Source organism: Hippocampus comes, unplaced genomic scaffold, assembly GCF_001891065.2.
Source record: "Hippocampus comes isolate QL1 unplaced genomic scaffold, H_comes_QL1_v1.1 scaffold159, whole genome shotgun sequence".
Classification (NCBI taxonomy): Eukaryota; Metazoa; Chordata; class Actinopteri; order Syngnathiformes; family Syngnathidae; genus Hippocampus; species Hippocampus comes.
The window spans coordinates 1,493,305-1,507,981 of NW_017805742.1; the positions used below are offsets into that span (position 1 = coordinate 1,493,305).

The following is a 14,677-nucleotide window of genomic DNA, read 5'->3' on the forward strand; positions in this document are numbered from 1 at the left end:
GGGGGGGGGGGCGGTTAGGTTTTGTTTCACTGGTTTCGAGCTCTCGCTGCTCATTCTCGACAACAATTACCACCGACATTATTACATTTAGCAAGAGATTGGGCTTCCAAAGCGGTGCTGATAAAAGGCCTCGATTTTCTTGTCTTTTCTTGACACACAATTGCTGGATTCTTTGTCCGCGTTCTAGCCGTGTTGAAATGGCCAGCTTTGCTGAAGCAAACAATCCGTGTTATGTGAAACATCAAGAGGGGAGGACTGTTATTTGTTTGCGAAGCAAATCGGCCGTTGGGGTCATCGCCCGCCATGTTTGGATCAATTGGACGTATCAAGAACCGGTGTTCACTGCGTGCTAACGCCCCCGCATGCCGGACAGTTGGGAGCAATCTGCCATTGGAGCAACTCTCGGACCACGATGAGCAGTTGACACCTTGGCGAAGGAACGTCTGCGCCGCACCGCGACATTGTCACCGGAGGGGGCTCGCGACAGCAGATCCAAATCAGTCACGGCGGCCCGAGATGTTGGCGCTGGACAGTTTGTGTCGTGGGTGGTCTTTTGGGTCCTTGGGCCACAACGGCGATCTGCTTCAAATCCCCTTGGGATCGGCTACTTAGCTGGGACTTTCGGTGCCCGCGCCGCAAAATGCGCGAGGAGACGTTCCGAGTTGCCAAGCCGTCTCGCCTTTTGCGACGACGCAGTATTCCTCCCGAAGGCGGCTCAGATTTGAGCTCTGGGCTGGACGGACAGACGGAAGGCTCGTTCTCCACAAACCCAATTTCCGCGGCTTCAAAACGAACGTCTCCCAAATCAAACAAAGCAGCGCCTCTTTGAAAGCGAATGCTTTTTCCCGCACAATTCGTCACCCCCGAGGGCGGCGCGATGACATTTTCAAAGAATATCTTGCACTTAAGCGGAGGTAGGCGTCATCCCCGCGGGAACGCCGCTCGTCAACGGCTTGTCGTTGGCCTGTGCTTTGAGAGGGACGTGCTGTACAAAAAAACGTTCCCTTTCATTTGCCGCGCTGCTGAGCCTTCGCACAAAACATCCTGAGCATGAACATCGCTTGCGGCGGGTTAAACATCATGAGACATGCCCGCCGTGGCCAAACCAGTAGCGCGGCAGTCCAAAACCCCAGACCCCAACTTACTACCCGACGTGATGTTTGGTGTGTCACAATTTTAAAAAAAGAAAGAGAAAGGACGGCATTCGCTGGAGATTTGGACCGCAAACAAAATGCGGCCGGATTTGTACCAATCGATTTGCAAGGATTTTTTTAATGTTTTTTTTTGTGGTGAACTGGCCCAAATTGACTCCTCATTTTGAAAAGCCACATTATGGCTTTCATAGTTGCTCTTTTAGAGTACAAAATAGAGGAACCGGAGCACCACACCAGCATAGAAACGGCTGCCTCGCGTGTTGCATCAGGTTATGACTAATTGCTGGTTCAATGTTGAGATGCTTCAGCCGTTGGAAAATAAGTCGAGGAGTCAGCAAAGAGCGCCGAGGGGCGTTGCCGGACGGAGGCTTTGAAGAAGATTGCCCGCCCTGACTCGTCTTCATTCTTTGTCTTCTCATCGCCGGCGAGTTTTGCAAACGCCCGCTTCCTGTGGGTTGCGACAGGAAGGGCGGCCGCGCTGCCGGCCGCCGACAGGCGGGGACGAGTCGCGAATATTGATGACATCGGTCGGCATCGGCCGTTGCGTGAATCTTCGAGCGTCGGTCAGCCGGAAGTTAGTGGCTCGGGGACCTCCTCGGCATTCGGGTGTGCGCACGCCTCGTGTATGCGGCGGCCCGCGTGCGTTCCCGCGTGCGTTGCCTCTGATGAGAACGCTTTCTCCTGTGTCGTGTTCTCGTTGTCTCCGTGCGGGCCATTTGTCGGAGGACAGAGCCATTATTCCGTCTCGCAAAGCTTTCCTCTTCATGCAAATGAGGCTCGCGCCTCGCCCATCACCGCTCTTTAATTCCGCTAAAAGCGAGGCGTTGGAGGCAGACTTGGAAGAAGGGCTTGTCGCATGAAGCGTTATTGTCTCGGTTCACTTTGAAAGCAGTCGTCGGTCGTCCGCCGAGGGTGTCGGTCCTCCAATAGCTGGAAGCCGCCACTGATTTTTGGCGGGGCTGGATCGTCGCCATGGAAAGGCGCTTGACGGAATGGCGTGGTCGTGGTAGGATGGGCCCGAGATGACCCACCTTGTGCCGACGAACGCTTGCTAATCGGATGAAAAGCAAAGCATCCGGAACTGTTGCTATTTGATCGGGGGTTCGTGTCCGTGTCTGGGCCAGTTGAGTGGCCAAGCCTCTTTATCGTCTCTCTCACCGTGGCTCGTCACGCTTGCGCCCGCTCGGCGTCCTAAGGGCGAGAAACAAAAGGCGGCGTCGCTGCTGGCAAAAGAGCGTTTTCTTTTCCGTGGCGGGACAGTCACGGCGCCACCGGCTTTGTTGTTTCACCCGCAGCACTTTTCGCACCGGTCCGTCGGACTTGTAAAACAATAACTGGCAGCACACGGCAGGTTCACGCCGACGAATGCCAAAGCGGTGTGCGCAACACTCGCTGCTGCGCGAAGGAACACCCGATGACATTTGGACAAGCAATTCTATTTGACTTCATTTTCAAGCGTCGGTCAATATTGACCGCGTCCAAGGCCGACCATCCTATTGGCAAACGCCTCGGTTGCGCAACCTCCGTCAGCCAGGAGATAGCCCGCCGACAAAGTCGCGTCCGGCCCTCCTTTTTAGTGGCTGCGTAGAAAAGCGACACGAACAGAGGGAAAACATTCACAAGTTTGAATTCCAGAAGCTCCCGACTGGAAGGAACCGTCCTGCCCACGCAAAATCATGTCTAAATGATTCTATTTTTTTTTGGGGGGGGGGGCGTAACATCAACAACAGAGTTAAAAACAAGTCATCAGTTGTCGTATCCAAATGACTTCTTCCAAAAAGTAATTGAGTTCCCAACTCACTCACTGTCCCGTCAAAGTCATGAGTTACTCAGCAAAGTCCTCGTGATGTTTTTCGATGATTGTTTCAGCGATCGCGCAATGAATCAGGAAAAGGATCCATTTCGGAACATTGGGCATTTATTTGAACTCTACAGATTGCAACTTGCCGCATGCATCCAGATAAAATGTCTCCAAAGTCATTATTGAGCCCGAGTTGTCTCTGCACGCACGCAGGGCAGAACTAAGACGCGCCTTCTTGAAGTGAACGATGCAGACAAGTATTCATCGCCGTGACGTCCTGCTGACGGTGTTTTTCTTTGCTTGTTTTCTTTCCACGCCCGCAGTGTCCTCCCGGTGAAGCAGGGCCTTCTGCTCGGTCACTACTTGGGAGCCTTCAACTTGATGGACTCGTTCCAGGGCCGGAACAGAAAAAAGGACTGAGGCCAGAGACGACGTGAAGACGAGAATGACCCAAATGGCGGCGGAGCGATGACGTTCTCAGTTTTCACGTCAGCGCTTCAGATCGAGTCCTCTTTGCTTTCGGGGCAGTCGAGACGCCGTCCTCCTACTTGTGTATAATCTGGTTTTTAAGCAGCCGCAGTCTGCGCTCTCTCCTCGTTTCCGAGCTGACCTGAAATCCTCGATATGATGGAAGGAAACGCGTTGACTTGTCGCAGCGTGTTGAAATGTCCACGGCCGCGGATTGTTGTGATTCGACAGGCGGGGCCCTCGTAGCGCGTTAGGAAAATTCAAATATACAAATGAAGCAACTGTTCCTTTTCATTGTTCATTGTCCTTTTCACTTCTGTATTCTCGGCCGGTCACTCGTGGGACCAGTGTTTCTTTCTTTTGCCGAGGAGAGCCACGCCGCTCGTCTGAATTGTTTTCACGCCTTTGGCCGCTCCTCTCAGGTGTACTCAGGTGCGACTTGTCTTTCTTAACATTGGAACTCGGACCGCCACTCCAAATCCCCTTTTCCACAACATTGGCGACATTGTTTTGGTGAACGGCGAATGCTGTTGCCGCGTGGCCACAAGGTGGCGGTAGCGTACCACAAGTACTTGCCGCGCGCCCGACGAAGGGCCGCTCGCAGTGAAGGCGCAATCATCGACCTTTGCCACAATTCTGCCAACTTTAGGTCATCCTAACATGAAATCATACGATGCTCAAACATAAAAGGACAATTAACAAAATCACCTAAGTTTCCAGTTGTTACCCGCCACCGGTGAGTATTGTTTCAGTGTCTTGACGGACTGCTCTAGCTTGTGGTTTGCTCTCGTCTGAGCGTGAAGACGATCCCCAGACACCTCACCTCCGTTCCGGGTCGCGCTTATAATTTTTTTTGGTGGGTGCGCTGGAGCAGCTGTCTGTGGGCGAGGGGCGCGGTTGCCGACCCGTCGCCGCGCACAATTAGCGGGCCTGCATCAATATGCTGCATGTTGCGGGTCCGGATAAATACGCAGGGTTTCGCGGCTGCCCGGATTATTCGGATGAGAATCGATCCACCTGGGGAACATCGTCTCGGAAGGCGCCGCCGCTCCTAGCCGGCGTCACTTGGCCACGACGATTCGAGCCGGTTCGCCAGATCTTGGGTGGAAAGACCCGACACGGTGACGTGAACGAGCGCCGGTTTCGACGCTCCAAATCTCCAGCGGTGTCGTCAAATGGCTCAAGTCGGAGAGGATGCAATTACGGGCCAGATGGCGCGTTCACGTGATGAGTTCCGGCAGTATTTCACTTCGATGTTAACTGTGTGATAACGTGATGCCGAACGCGAGCCAAAGTGCGTTTTGGGAGAGAGGGCGTGAAGCGGCAGCGATTGTGACCTCCCAAACTCCACAAGAGGAACATCCGGACGACACGGCGAGCGACATCTGCCAGCTCCGAGTGAGCCAACGACCAAAGAGATGACGACTCAGCTGGATTCTGAAATGAGCCGACTCGCGAATGCGTGCGGCTCCACAGGCTTTCTCTAAGACGCGACACCACAGCGGTTGCTTTGGGATATGTCTGCGCAGCATGGCTCGCGCTTGCACGAAAAGTTGGCGTCATAGAGTGGAGGTAAAATACTTTCTTCAAACACACCTCGGGTCCTTTTAGCCGGTGAAAGCAGGAATGAAAAGACGGCACAAGTCATGTCATCTTTTGAAAAGAATACGAGGTCTCGGCGGACGACCGCTGAGTGCGTCCGCCTCCCAGTCGAGAGGTGCGCTGGTTCAATTCCGGGCACAGGCCAGATGTTCTACCCCGCGCCCGCGTGGCTTTTCTTCGGCCACTCGGCTTTCCTCCCACATTCCCCAAAACGTGCGCGGTCGCCGAAGGGAACGCTCGAAATGGTCCCAAGGTGTGATGGCGAGAGAGAAACCATTGTTGCTTTTTGCGTGAGCGGAGCCGGGCGACACCCCGATGATGACAGCCGGGGATGAGCTCCCGTCACCCGAGTGGATGATTTTCACCGTTTGAAACTATTTGATGTTGACACGGGCGAGGTCGAAGACTCGGGGTGAAAATTCTCGGGAGATTCAGACTCACGAATGACATGAGGCAAACGAAGTGATCAACATAGACGTTATGAACGACGGGCCTCCGAAAGTCGATCCCAGTTTCCCGAATGGCCCACAGTCGCCTCATCTTGTCCTGGGTGGGGCGCTGCTGCCATCTGCTGGCGTTTTCCTGTAAGACACTTCTAATCATCGGTTTGGGATTTTTGCCTTCCGACACCGCCACTCAACTCAACTCAACTCAACTGTATTTATAGAGCACTTTCAAACAGCCATCGCTGCATACAAAGTGCTGTACATGGAACAACTAACATATACAACAGTACCACGATAGAATGCAAATGAAGTTGTCGTGTTGTGAGGCCCTTAATTGGCGGCCTTGTCAAAATTGCGAGAAAATCCGATGTCCGCTAAATTGAGGCTAAGCCACGGCGTCATGTTGCAGAGGCAGACAGCCACACAAGTGCCAGCTTGACCTCTCTTCCTCCCATTTTGCACTCCTTTATTTCTTCCCGGTACTCCGGATAGTTGCGGGGCTCGTCTCATGTCTCTCAAATTCCAACGTTTCTCGCTCCTCAGGACACCGAATGTGACCCGGAAGCATTTTGACGCCGCCATCGTATTAAGGAGCGTCTCATAGGTGGTCCCGGCCAGGTGATGAGCACTTCTTTGAAACAGAATATCCGTCTGGCATTCATGCAAAAGAACCTAAATCTTTGTCTGATCATTCCAAAGAATTTTGTCTCATGGCTTGTGGTTTGGACTTTTTTTTTTTAACTTCAATATGTGGGACCAGCAATCCGGCATTGGGTATTTAAATACTTTGAAGGTATTGAAATGCTTTGAATTGACTGATTTGAATGGTGAGAGGCAAACATGACCAAGTATGAGGTAGTTCGAGAGAGAGAGAGAGAGAGAGCGAGAGCGAGAGAGAGAGAGAGAGAGAGAGAGAGAGAGGTGAGCGTAATCCGCAAACTCAACGATCCATCCGGTCTTCTGGTTGTTAAACCGCAAGCATGGCGCGGCAGCGGCAGCGGCACGCCTCCAGCAGCTCGGCCGCTGTTCAGGCCACGACAGTCAATGAAGCTGAGCACTTCTATGGTGAGTAAGGGAGCAACAATATTCTCTGGAAGAGACAAAGCCACATTTCATTCAGCATGCCATAATATCACAAGTCCCAATCTGAAATACTATGTTGAAGGCTCATTATTGATTGAATTGTTGTTGTTGTTGTCGTTCTGGTTGCAAAGCTCATTGAATTAATGACTGCGTATGGAGACTTGAGCCATTTTCTCCCGCTCCGTTTGAAGCTGTCTTGTAGCTCGTGGACACCCTCGCGGCTGTCCCACATCCCAATGGCAGCCGTGCCGCTTCGCTGACAAACGTTCATTTATATTTGATGTACACATTTGTGCATTTTCTCCGCGAGGCCGACGAAGTCCAAAAGCTGTCCGGCCGCGGCGAGGCTCCGGCTAATGCGGACAAAAGCAGCTTGGAAAAGTGATGGAGAAAGACTGGAAGAGCGCGACGGTGCTTGATTGGACTTCAACGCTGCCCGCTGAGTTTGTTTCCTGTTGGCCTGCGTATGAGAACCTGCAGCACTTTCTTTTTCGGGTTTCAAATTCAACAAGCCCGCCGCCACACCTACTTCGGTGGGAGCAAATTGACTCCCTACGCTAACTCGCGCTTGACTTTTTCATTCGCGGTAACTTGAGGATGAGGAATCCTCATCGTTTTCTTTCTTTTGGATAACGGCAAGATGGGAATTGAAGGTGGAAAATCAAATGTGGCTCCACGGGGGACAGCTGGCCCAGCGTGTGCTCCTTCCTTCATTTTGGCCCGTATCATTCGTCATTTCCCGCCTGGTATCCTCCACTCTCCAAAAGCGTCACCATCCACAGTACGGAATTGTCTGACTCGCAGCAATGGGGTTGCTCCTGGAACCACTTGCTCCTATTTTAGTCGTCACTCGGATTAAGATGAGCTCAAGAGTGCATTACGCTCGGGTAATGCTATGGGATTACCTGAGCTCGGCCTATTTCACCAAGGCGCTGACTCCGTTTAATTGGTCGTTGTTGTTGCGCCCGCTCTTCCTCATCCTGGTACTTTACAGTCAAGCCTGGACATTTATCATGCAGCTGCTCAATCCACACTATGTGGATACAGTGGATGTATTTTTTTTTCCTCTTTCAAAGTGCTCGATAAATACAGTTGAGTTGAGTTCTTGCCAACATCAGACTGGTGGTTGCATAGGCTGTAGTCAACCCCCCCCCACTACCCCCCAGGTTGACTTGGGGACCAGCCCGCCTTCTACCGCAATTGACTTAGATAGTATCGTATCAGATAGTCGAGAAAAGTAGATTGTAGTCTTGTTATGTTTCTAAAAACGTCCCTTTTCACTGGTTTCGCTGCGCAGATGATTCCGTTGCAATTGAGGTTTTTATCTTTTTCATGTCCTCAGGTGAGCCACGCCCATTCGATCCTTTCTTCAGGGGTCCCGTCCATCGAAGGTCAGCCACTTCTTCGTACTCGTGATCAAGACCGCTCAGCGCGACTTGACGGGATTCAGCCTCACGTTGACCGTTTTCATGTTCATCAAGTCGCTGTATTGTACGGTGTCGCGTTGCCTTGATGGCCTATATGACGTGGGAGAGACTTTTCGTTGAACGCTACGACCTGTATTGCCTGTTTAACGTCCGAATTTTGCAGAAGGAAAATTTCCCAAACAGACGGCGGACTCCTTTTCTCCTGTCTCAACAGAAGCTGCACCGATGTGTTCTGCTGTTGGATCTTTCTCCTTGCCGTTCTTTCATACGGTGCCCTTGGAATAGTGGGTGAGTCCTCTCCGGCACACGCGCCTTTCTTAGACTGTATGGCATCACCCTCCGTTGCATTTTTGAGGACCTGAACGCGGATGGACGAAAACTCCCCAAACATTGCATGCCTGGCGATAAGCTCCATCATTTTCAGTTGGCACATGCGGTGATTTTAACAAATGGCTCTGTAGCACCCCTATAGAGCTTCCACTTAAGAGAGAGGGGGTGGGGGGGGCATATTAAAGGCATTGAGGGGGGCAAATATTCTGAATACCCTAGAGACGGTACTTAACATTGAGTCCATTGAGAGTTCAGTGTCCAGTCGAGTGTTACTTTCCTCAGCTCAAGGAGCTGGCGTGGCCTCTCGTGACCTCTGGAGGTCAGGGGAGTTTGGAGCTTGTGCTTGGGACTCCTCCTCCTCCTCCTCCTCCTCCTTGAGGTGGGAGAGCCCAATCCGCCCCGTGATTGCACACAAATGTGAACGTTTCAGATGTATGGACGTGCAAATCACCGCTCTTGCAAGCCTCGCGCGTAATTCAAGCCTGAATGGGAGAATGTCACCCTTGTTGCATATCGAGCGCTCGCTCACGCGCTAAGTCGATGAAATCTCGAGGTCGCTGTGTACATTGGGAATGGAGCAAAGAGAAAACTACGAAAATGTTTCATTCTCGCTCGCATGCTCATCACTTCCTTTGGGGTGAAATCTTTGCTCTCTTTTTCCAGCCCGGTTCCACGGTGACCCCAGGAAGGTGCTCCTTCCAACAAACAGTTACGGCGAGTTTTGTGGTCAGAAGGGAACCTCCAATGCGTGAGTCATTCATTTCTCATTACTTCCGATGCATATTTACACACCGAACGCCTTGACAATATCTCATGAGGACATGAGGCAAAATAAATGGCATTTCTTGGGCATGCCAAAGACAAGACTTCATCAAGTGACAGTGGAGTGCCTTGGTGAACTCGAGCTAACAATGCCGACTTGATGATGATGATGACGACGATGTGTTTTTTTGCAGGAAGAAGCCCATTCTCTTCTATTTCAACATCTTGAAATGTGCCAACCCTTCTCTTCTCATCAACCTGCGGTGCCCAACAACTCAAGTAAGAACGGCAAAACAGGATTCGTTGAAAAGTGCCTCCGTTTCAATGGACGACGACGGCGTATGCTGTTCACCGCGCCAAAATCCTCCGCCTTCCTGTTACTGTTCATTGATTGACTGATCGATTTGTTTTTGCTCGTGTCAGTTCCACAGAACGATAGCAAAACAGTTTGTCCAATCGCATTCAATTGACTTTTCAATTCCTTTTTTTTTTTTTTTGCTTTTATTCTTAGTGGTACAGTTCAAAATGTACACACAGACACACACACTTGTAATCAATATTTGTGTGTGTGTGTGTGTGTGTGTGTGTGTGTGTGTGTGTGTGTTTAGCCCAATGACTTGATGATTCCCCAACCGTCTTGACGTCCTGTGCTTTCAGATGTGTGTGTCACGGTGCCCAGACAAATTTGCCACTTATACCGAGATGCAACGGGAGCACAAAGCGGGCAACGGTTCCTGGCAGTATTACAGCCAGTTCTGCAAACCTGGTTTTAATAACCCTGACAAGGTACCGGTCCCAATCGACATCGCAACCGAGTCCATCCGCATCTTGGCTTGGTTTGATATTGAGCAGCGCTAGTTTTGTCCGCCAAAGCAGGATCCGCTTTCAATACGGGTTCCTTCGCCAAAGGTCTTGACAAATCAGGTCCAATTTCCGCACCTCCAAGCGCACTCAAGAAGGTCCGTCCATATGGCCATTGTCCAAACCGCTTTATCCGGGCGCGCCGGAGGAAGCCGTCTTCAGGCAGCAACCTCGAGCGGTTGCCGGCCCGGGGCACCGACCGTTGGCGCTCACACTCGCACCCCGGGACAATTTGGAGTGGAGAAAACCGCTCGGGAACATCTTCACTTCATTGCGTGTTGATTTGAATTGAACGCTAATTTCCAAAAGCCCGCCACGTCCCGTTTCGATTTGGAATCACTTTTTGAACTCTGAACGCGTTTCCTTGGTCTTTGCTTCACGTTTCTTTTGTTCGGCTTCTTCTTGCAGCCGCTATCGGAGGTTCTGCGAGACGAGGATTGTCCCTCGGTGATTGTGCCAAGTAGACCATGTAAGAATGACTCTTGTTGTTGTCACCTTATTCACAATCGATGAGGTTTTGCCATATTACGGAACACCACATCACATGAATAAATTGTGTGTGTGTGTGTGTGTGTGTGTGTGTGTGTGTGTGCGGGCCGCGGTCAGTTCTCCAACGATGTCTACCAGATGTGATCGCTCGTAACGGGACGGCGACGGTGGCCAATAAGACGAGGTTCCAAGATGCTCTCGAAACGGCGCGCAGTGTCACCGAGCTCCAAGATGCCGCCGAGTACGCTCGCTCCTTTTGGCTATTTTCCACGCAGCCCAGTTTGCAGCGTGTTTCAAAGGAATAAGCCTATGCTGTTTTTGTTTCTTATCCGATCCAGTCGGGGCGATTAACACTGAACGTCTTTTTTTTTTCTTAACAGTTCTATTAGCTTGTTTATACATTTATGCCTTTGACAGGAAACAAAGCTATCACGGTGGCAGCGGTATTTTTCCAAATTTGTAGCCGCAGCCGTTTTGTGGCTAATAATGTGGCGGTTGAAAAGAAACGACAAAAAAAAACCCCAAAAATCCAGCAATGACGAGCTGGCAGAGTTTGTGTTCAGAGTTGCGGTTGACGCTGATGCCCCTTCTTTCGCGAGGAGGCTCCGCAGGTTCTCACTCGGGTTGAGGTGGCGAGTGATTCCTTGCTGATGGATGCCCGCTCCTTTTGCAGAGGCATCAGAGGACTCGCGGAGCCTCGGCAGCTGGCCCTGAAGATCGTGGAAGACTACGCCAAGTCTTGGCCGTGGATTGTTGGGTAACTCGCGTGCTCGGAACTTGGAGCCACTGCACGTATGATGTCCTGGGAATTCCTTGACCGTCGTCTCGCTTTTGAGGACTGTAGCTCACGTCACCGTATCTCGTGACGGTTCTGTGTCACCCGTGATGGCGGACAGCAGTTGGAGCTCTGAGGTCACTCGTTCAGAGCGGAAGGCTGCGGTGCAAGTTGAGGTCCGAATTTCACGGATGTAGTAACGGAGCCGACGCCTCACCGAGTCACTCGGAATTTGCAACATCGTCCGGCAGTGATATTGCGTCATTTCGGGAAAAGCTCTCCCGCAGCGGGATATCCGGAGGGAGACCTAACGGGCTCCTTTGCGTCGTCACCTTCTGCCGCGTTTATCGGTCGCTGGCCTCCTCGCGTTCCAAACCCGCAAAGAAATCCGGGCCACGTCATTCACGGCACACTGAGCAGCGCGCGCAGCCGCCCCGCTTCAAACGAAAACCATCAAGGAAGCCGGTTGCCGACCTTTGGTGGGAAACGAGGTTGTTGCGTCTCAGCTGTCGTCATTATCAACGTCGCGAGTGACGCCGCGTCGGCGTCGTTTCCTCGAAGACGGCAACGGGCCCGTTGTCGGTCCAGATTGCGTACGTGTCGTGGGAACTGAGAAGTTGGCAATGATGACTTGGCTGAGCGTTTCCGAATCGTTTCAGATGCTGATGTCTTTCTTCGATCCTCTCTCTCATTGCCGTTTTTTTTTTTGTTTGTTTGTTTTTTTCCCCCTCAGAGGTCTAGCGGTGTCCTTGTTGTTTAGTCTGGCCTTTATCGTACTCTTGAGATTCACAGCCGGGCTGATGTTGTGGGCGACAGTCATCACTGTCATGCTGCTCCTCGCACATGGTACGTTTCGCCCGCCCGCCTTTTCCGTCCGTCCACGCATCCGTCGCCCGATTCGCTAGAATCGGTGTTCATTTTTGTGAGCTGGGAGTGGCATTCAACGAGCCGTCCGACGTAGGTCTGTGGCACTGCTCGGTGGCCTTCGCCGCACTGGGACGCACTCGAGGTTCTGACGTCTCCATCGCGCAAGTTGGACTGCAGACGGATCTCAGAGTCTATCTACAGCTCAGAGAAACTTGGATCATTTTATGTACGTAAGTCGCGCTTCGCTTCTTTACACCTTCCGTCATTTTTGGACAAATGATAAATGCGGGGCGTTTTCTGGAGAACTTTCTGGACCTTGAAAGCGGGCGCTTTTAAGTGGGCGGGACTGCACGGGCGTCGTCTTTCACGGCTCGTGCTTTGGGGAGGAAGGAAAAAAAAAAAAAGGAGCTCTCCCGCAGCCATCCGTGTCATGGGTCTTGAAACGATGCCGGTCTCGGGATTCAGCTCAATCCTGACGTGCGGGCAACTCTATTAGCAAACAATTCATCTCAGACATCAACGAGCATGCATGTCAAGGTCGCGTTTGTTCTCGCTTTGCCTTTCCCAGTGGTGGCACTTGGAGTGACAGAGGTTTCGATCTTGTTGATCCTTGTCATCATGAGGAGGAGGGTCAAGTTGGCCATTGCCCTGCTCAGAGAGGCCAGCAAGTATGTCCATCTGAATGGGGGGGGGCAACGCAGCGACGCGATTCCTGCCTGTTGTCATTTATTTGCTTTGACTCTTTTGCAGAGCCGTCGGCCACGTCGTGTCAACCCTCTTCTACCCGCTCGTAACTTTTCTCTTGCTGACTGTTTGTATTTCCTACTGGGCGGTGACCGCTGTGTATCCTTGAGAAACGGTCCAAGATGGCACAAAAGAGCTTGGCGTTAAATTTGCCCCGACCGTCCGACACATCATATTAATTTGCCCGAAGACGGCTGGGAGAGGCTCCGGCACGCTCATGAGGAGAAGCGGATTCAAAAGTGGACGGACAGACGGGTGGGTGGACGGGAGGATGGACGCACATTTTTATCTTCGCACTATTTATCTCAGATCGGACAGACGATCCAAGTTCGCAGTCCCCAAATTCCAGTCGAGCGGCCCCAAAAAGGAGGTTGTTCCACGTTCGAACGCAAAGCAGAGAAACTCACGCTTGCCTCAGCCTGCGAGCTAGCGTATGTGTCGGTAACGGACCAGCCGACATCCGAGGAATACAGGAGGCATTTTTGACTGCGGTTTGAGCCGAGGGGGCTCCTTCCCAATTCACGACAATCAGCGTCGAGGGGTTCGGAGATCGTCAGCAATGCTGACTTGTTCGAGTATCGGGCAATTCTCTCGTTCATTCTCCCGCTCTCATACGTGCTTTGCCTTTGCTCGGTCAATGCGGCTCATGTGCCATTCAATTGATCTCTCTTTCACTGACGCTGTAAACCAGTTACTTGGCATCCTCCGGTGACGCCGTCTATAAGGTGGTGTGCCCTGATGGAAGCTGTCCGCATTCCAACAGCACTTGCAACCCGCAGGTAAGAGCATCTCATTTTTAGTTGCAAGTTCAGAGATTCTTTGAAACCATTTCTGTTGTCGAGACAGTTAGAAATATAGGTTCATTTTTTGTATTTGCAGTTTTTTCCTCCCTAACCTTTGCAGTAACCGCTTTCTTCCATTCTCTCACGCGGCAGACTTTCAACAGAAGCGACGTCTCCAAAGAAACGACGTGCGCTGGTTCTCAGTGCCTATTTGCATTTTACGGCGGAGAGACAGCCTACCACCGTTACATCTTCCCGCTCCAGATGTCCAACTTGCTGATCTTTCTATGGCTGGTCAACTTCGGCTCGGCCCTGGAACAATGCACGCTCGCCGGGACGTTTTCCAGCTACTACTGGGCCAAGAGGAAGCCCGAGGACATCCCTCCTTGCCCGCTCTTGTCGTCCTTCGGCAGGGCACTCAGGTCGGACAAATAAGCGGGAGTGGGTTATTCGGGGTCTAGACATTATACCCATTCACGACGCTAGATGGTGCCAGATATCATTGAAGCGAATGCTGAACTTGACTCCCCAGGCCAAAGTGAACCCCTGCCACCGAAGAATAAAAATTAAAATTGCAGAAGCTCGAAGAAGAAAAATAAAAAAAATAGCATTAAAAAAGAAAAGAGAAGAAAATAATATAAGCGATGACAGAAAATGGAGAAACATCGTGACAATCTGGAGAAAAGTGGGTCGAAGATCGGCCAGGTTAACCGGCAGCTGAGAAGTTATGAAGTAATTTACGTTTCAAAACCAGAAGCCATTCATTTCCGAATGTGATTGCACTTGAGATTTGAATGAGGCAAAACAACATGCTTTTTCTCTCAAATATATTGTTAAAATTATTTGTTTCAGATGCACTGTAATTATTTTCTGTATAAAAATTAATTTGGTGTTCAAAAAGTCTTTTTTCAAACTTGAGTCTTGAAAAACAGGGGGTCGTCTTATAATCAGGGCCGTCTTATATTCGGGCCAATACGGTACTGTATATTTTTATCTAGATAGATAGATAGATAGATAGATGGTGTGAACCTCAACCCCCCCCCCCCCCCCATTTTTTTGTCACCACCCCTCCACCACGGGTCCACC

At 51.2% G+C, this 14,677-nt stretch overlaps 2 protein-coding genes across 3 annotated transcripts in view; both read left to right on the forward strand.

The window, feature by feature from the left end:
• The window catches only part of LOC109524163 (epidermal retinol dehydrogenase 2), a 9,504-nt gene extending 5,780 nt beyond the window's left edge, over positions 1–3,724 (forward strand). Inside the window, exon 7 of the mRNA XM_019883819.1 lies at positions 3,279–3,724. Within this exon, the coding sequence (XP_019739378.1) occupies positions 3,279–3,375 (97 nt within the window). The 3' untranslated portion in view covers positions 3,376–3,724. The remainder of the gene's footprint in view (positions 1–3,278) is intronic.
• Positions 3,725–4,126: 402 nt separating this feature from the next.
• Positions 4,127–14,677, forward strand: part of LOC109524162 (choline transporter-like protein 5-A) — a 14,806-nt gene continuing 4,255 nt past the window's right edge. Inside the window, exons 1-15 of one of the 2 annotated variants that reach the window (XM_019883818.1) lie at positions 4,127–4,159; positions 7,897–7,945; positions 8,196–8,269; positions 8,975–9,059; positions 9,268–9,352; positions 9,731–9,859; positions 10,343–10,403; positions 10,541–10,664; positions 11,097–11,180; positions 11,932–12,044; positions 12,160–12,291; positions 12,634–12,733; positions 12,816–12,908; positions 13,501–13,588; positions 13,745–14,013. In XM_019883818.1, coding sequence (XP_019739377.1) covers positions 9,731–9,859; positions 10,343–10,403; positions 10,541–10,664; positions 11,097–11,180; positions 11,932–12,044; positions 12,160–12,291; positions 12,634–12,733; positions 12,816–12,908; positions 13,501–13,588; positions 13,745–14,013 — 1,193 coding nt within the window. In that variant the 5' untranslated portion in view covers positions 4,127–4,159; positions 7,897–7,945; positions 8,196–8,269; positions 8,975–9,059; positions 9,268–9,352. Of the gene's footprint in view, positions 4,160–6,421; positions 6,537–7,896; positions 7,946–8,195; positions 8,270–8,974; positions 9,060–9,267; positions 9,353–9,730; positions 9,860–10,342; positions 10,404–10,540; positions 10,665–11,096; positions 11,181–11,931; positions 12,045–12,159; positions 12,292–12,633; positions 12,734–12,815; positions 12,909–13,500; positions 13,589–13,744; positions 14,014–14,677 lie in introns of those variants that run through there. The other variant, XM_019883817.1, reaches the window with a different exon arrangement.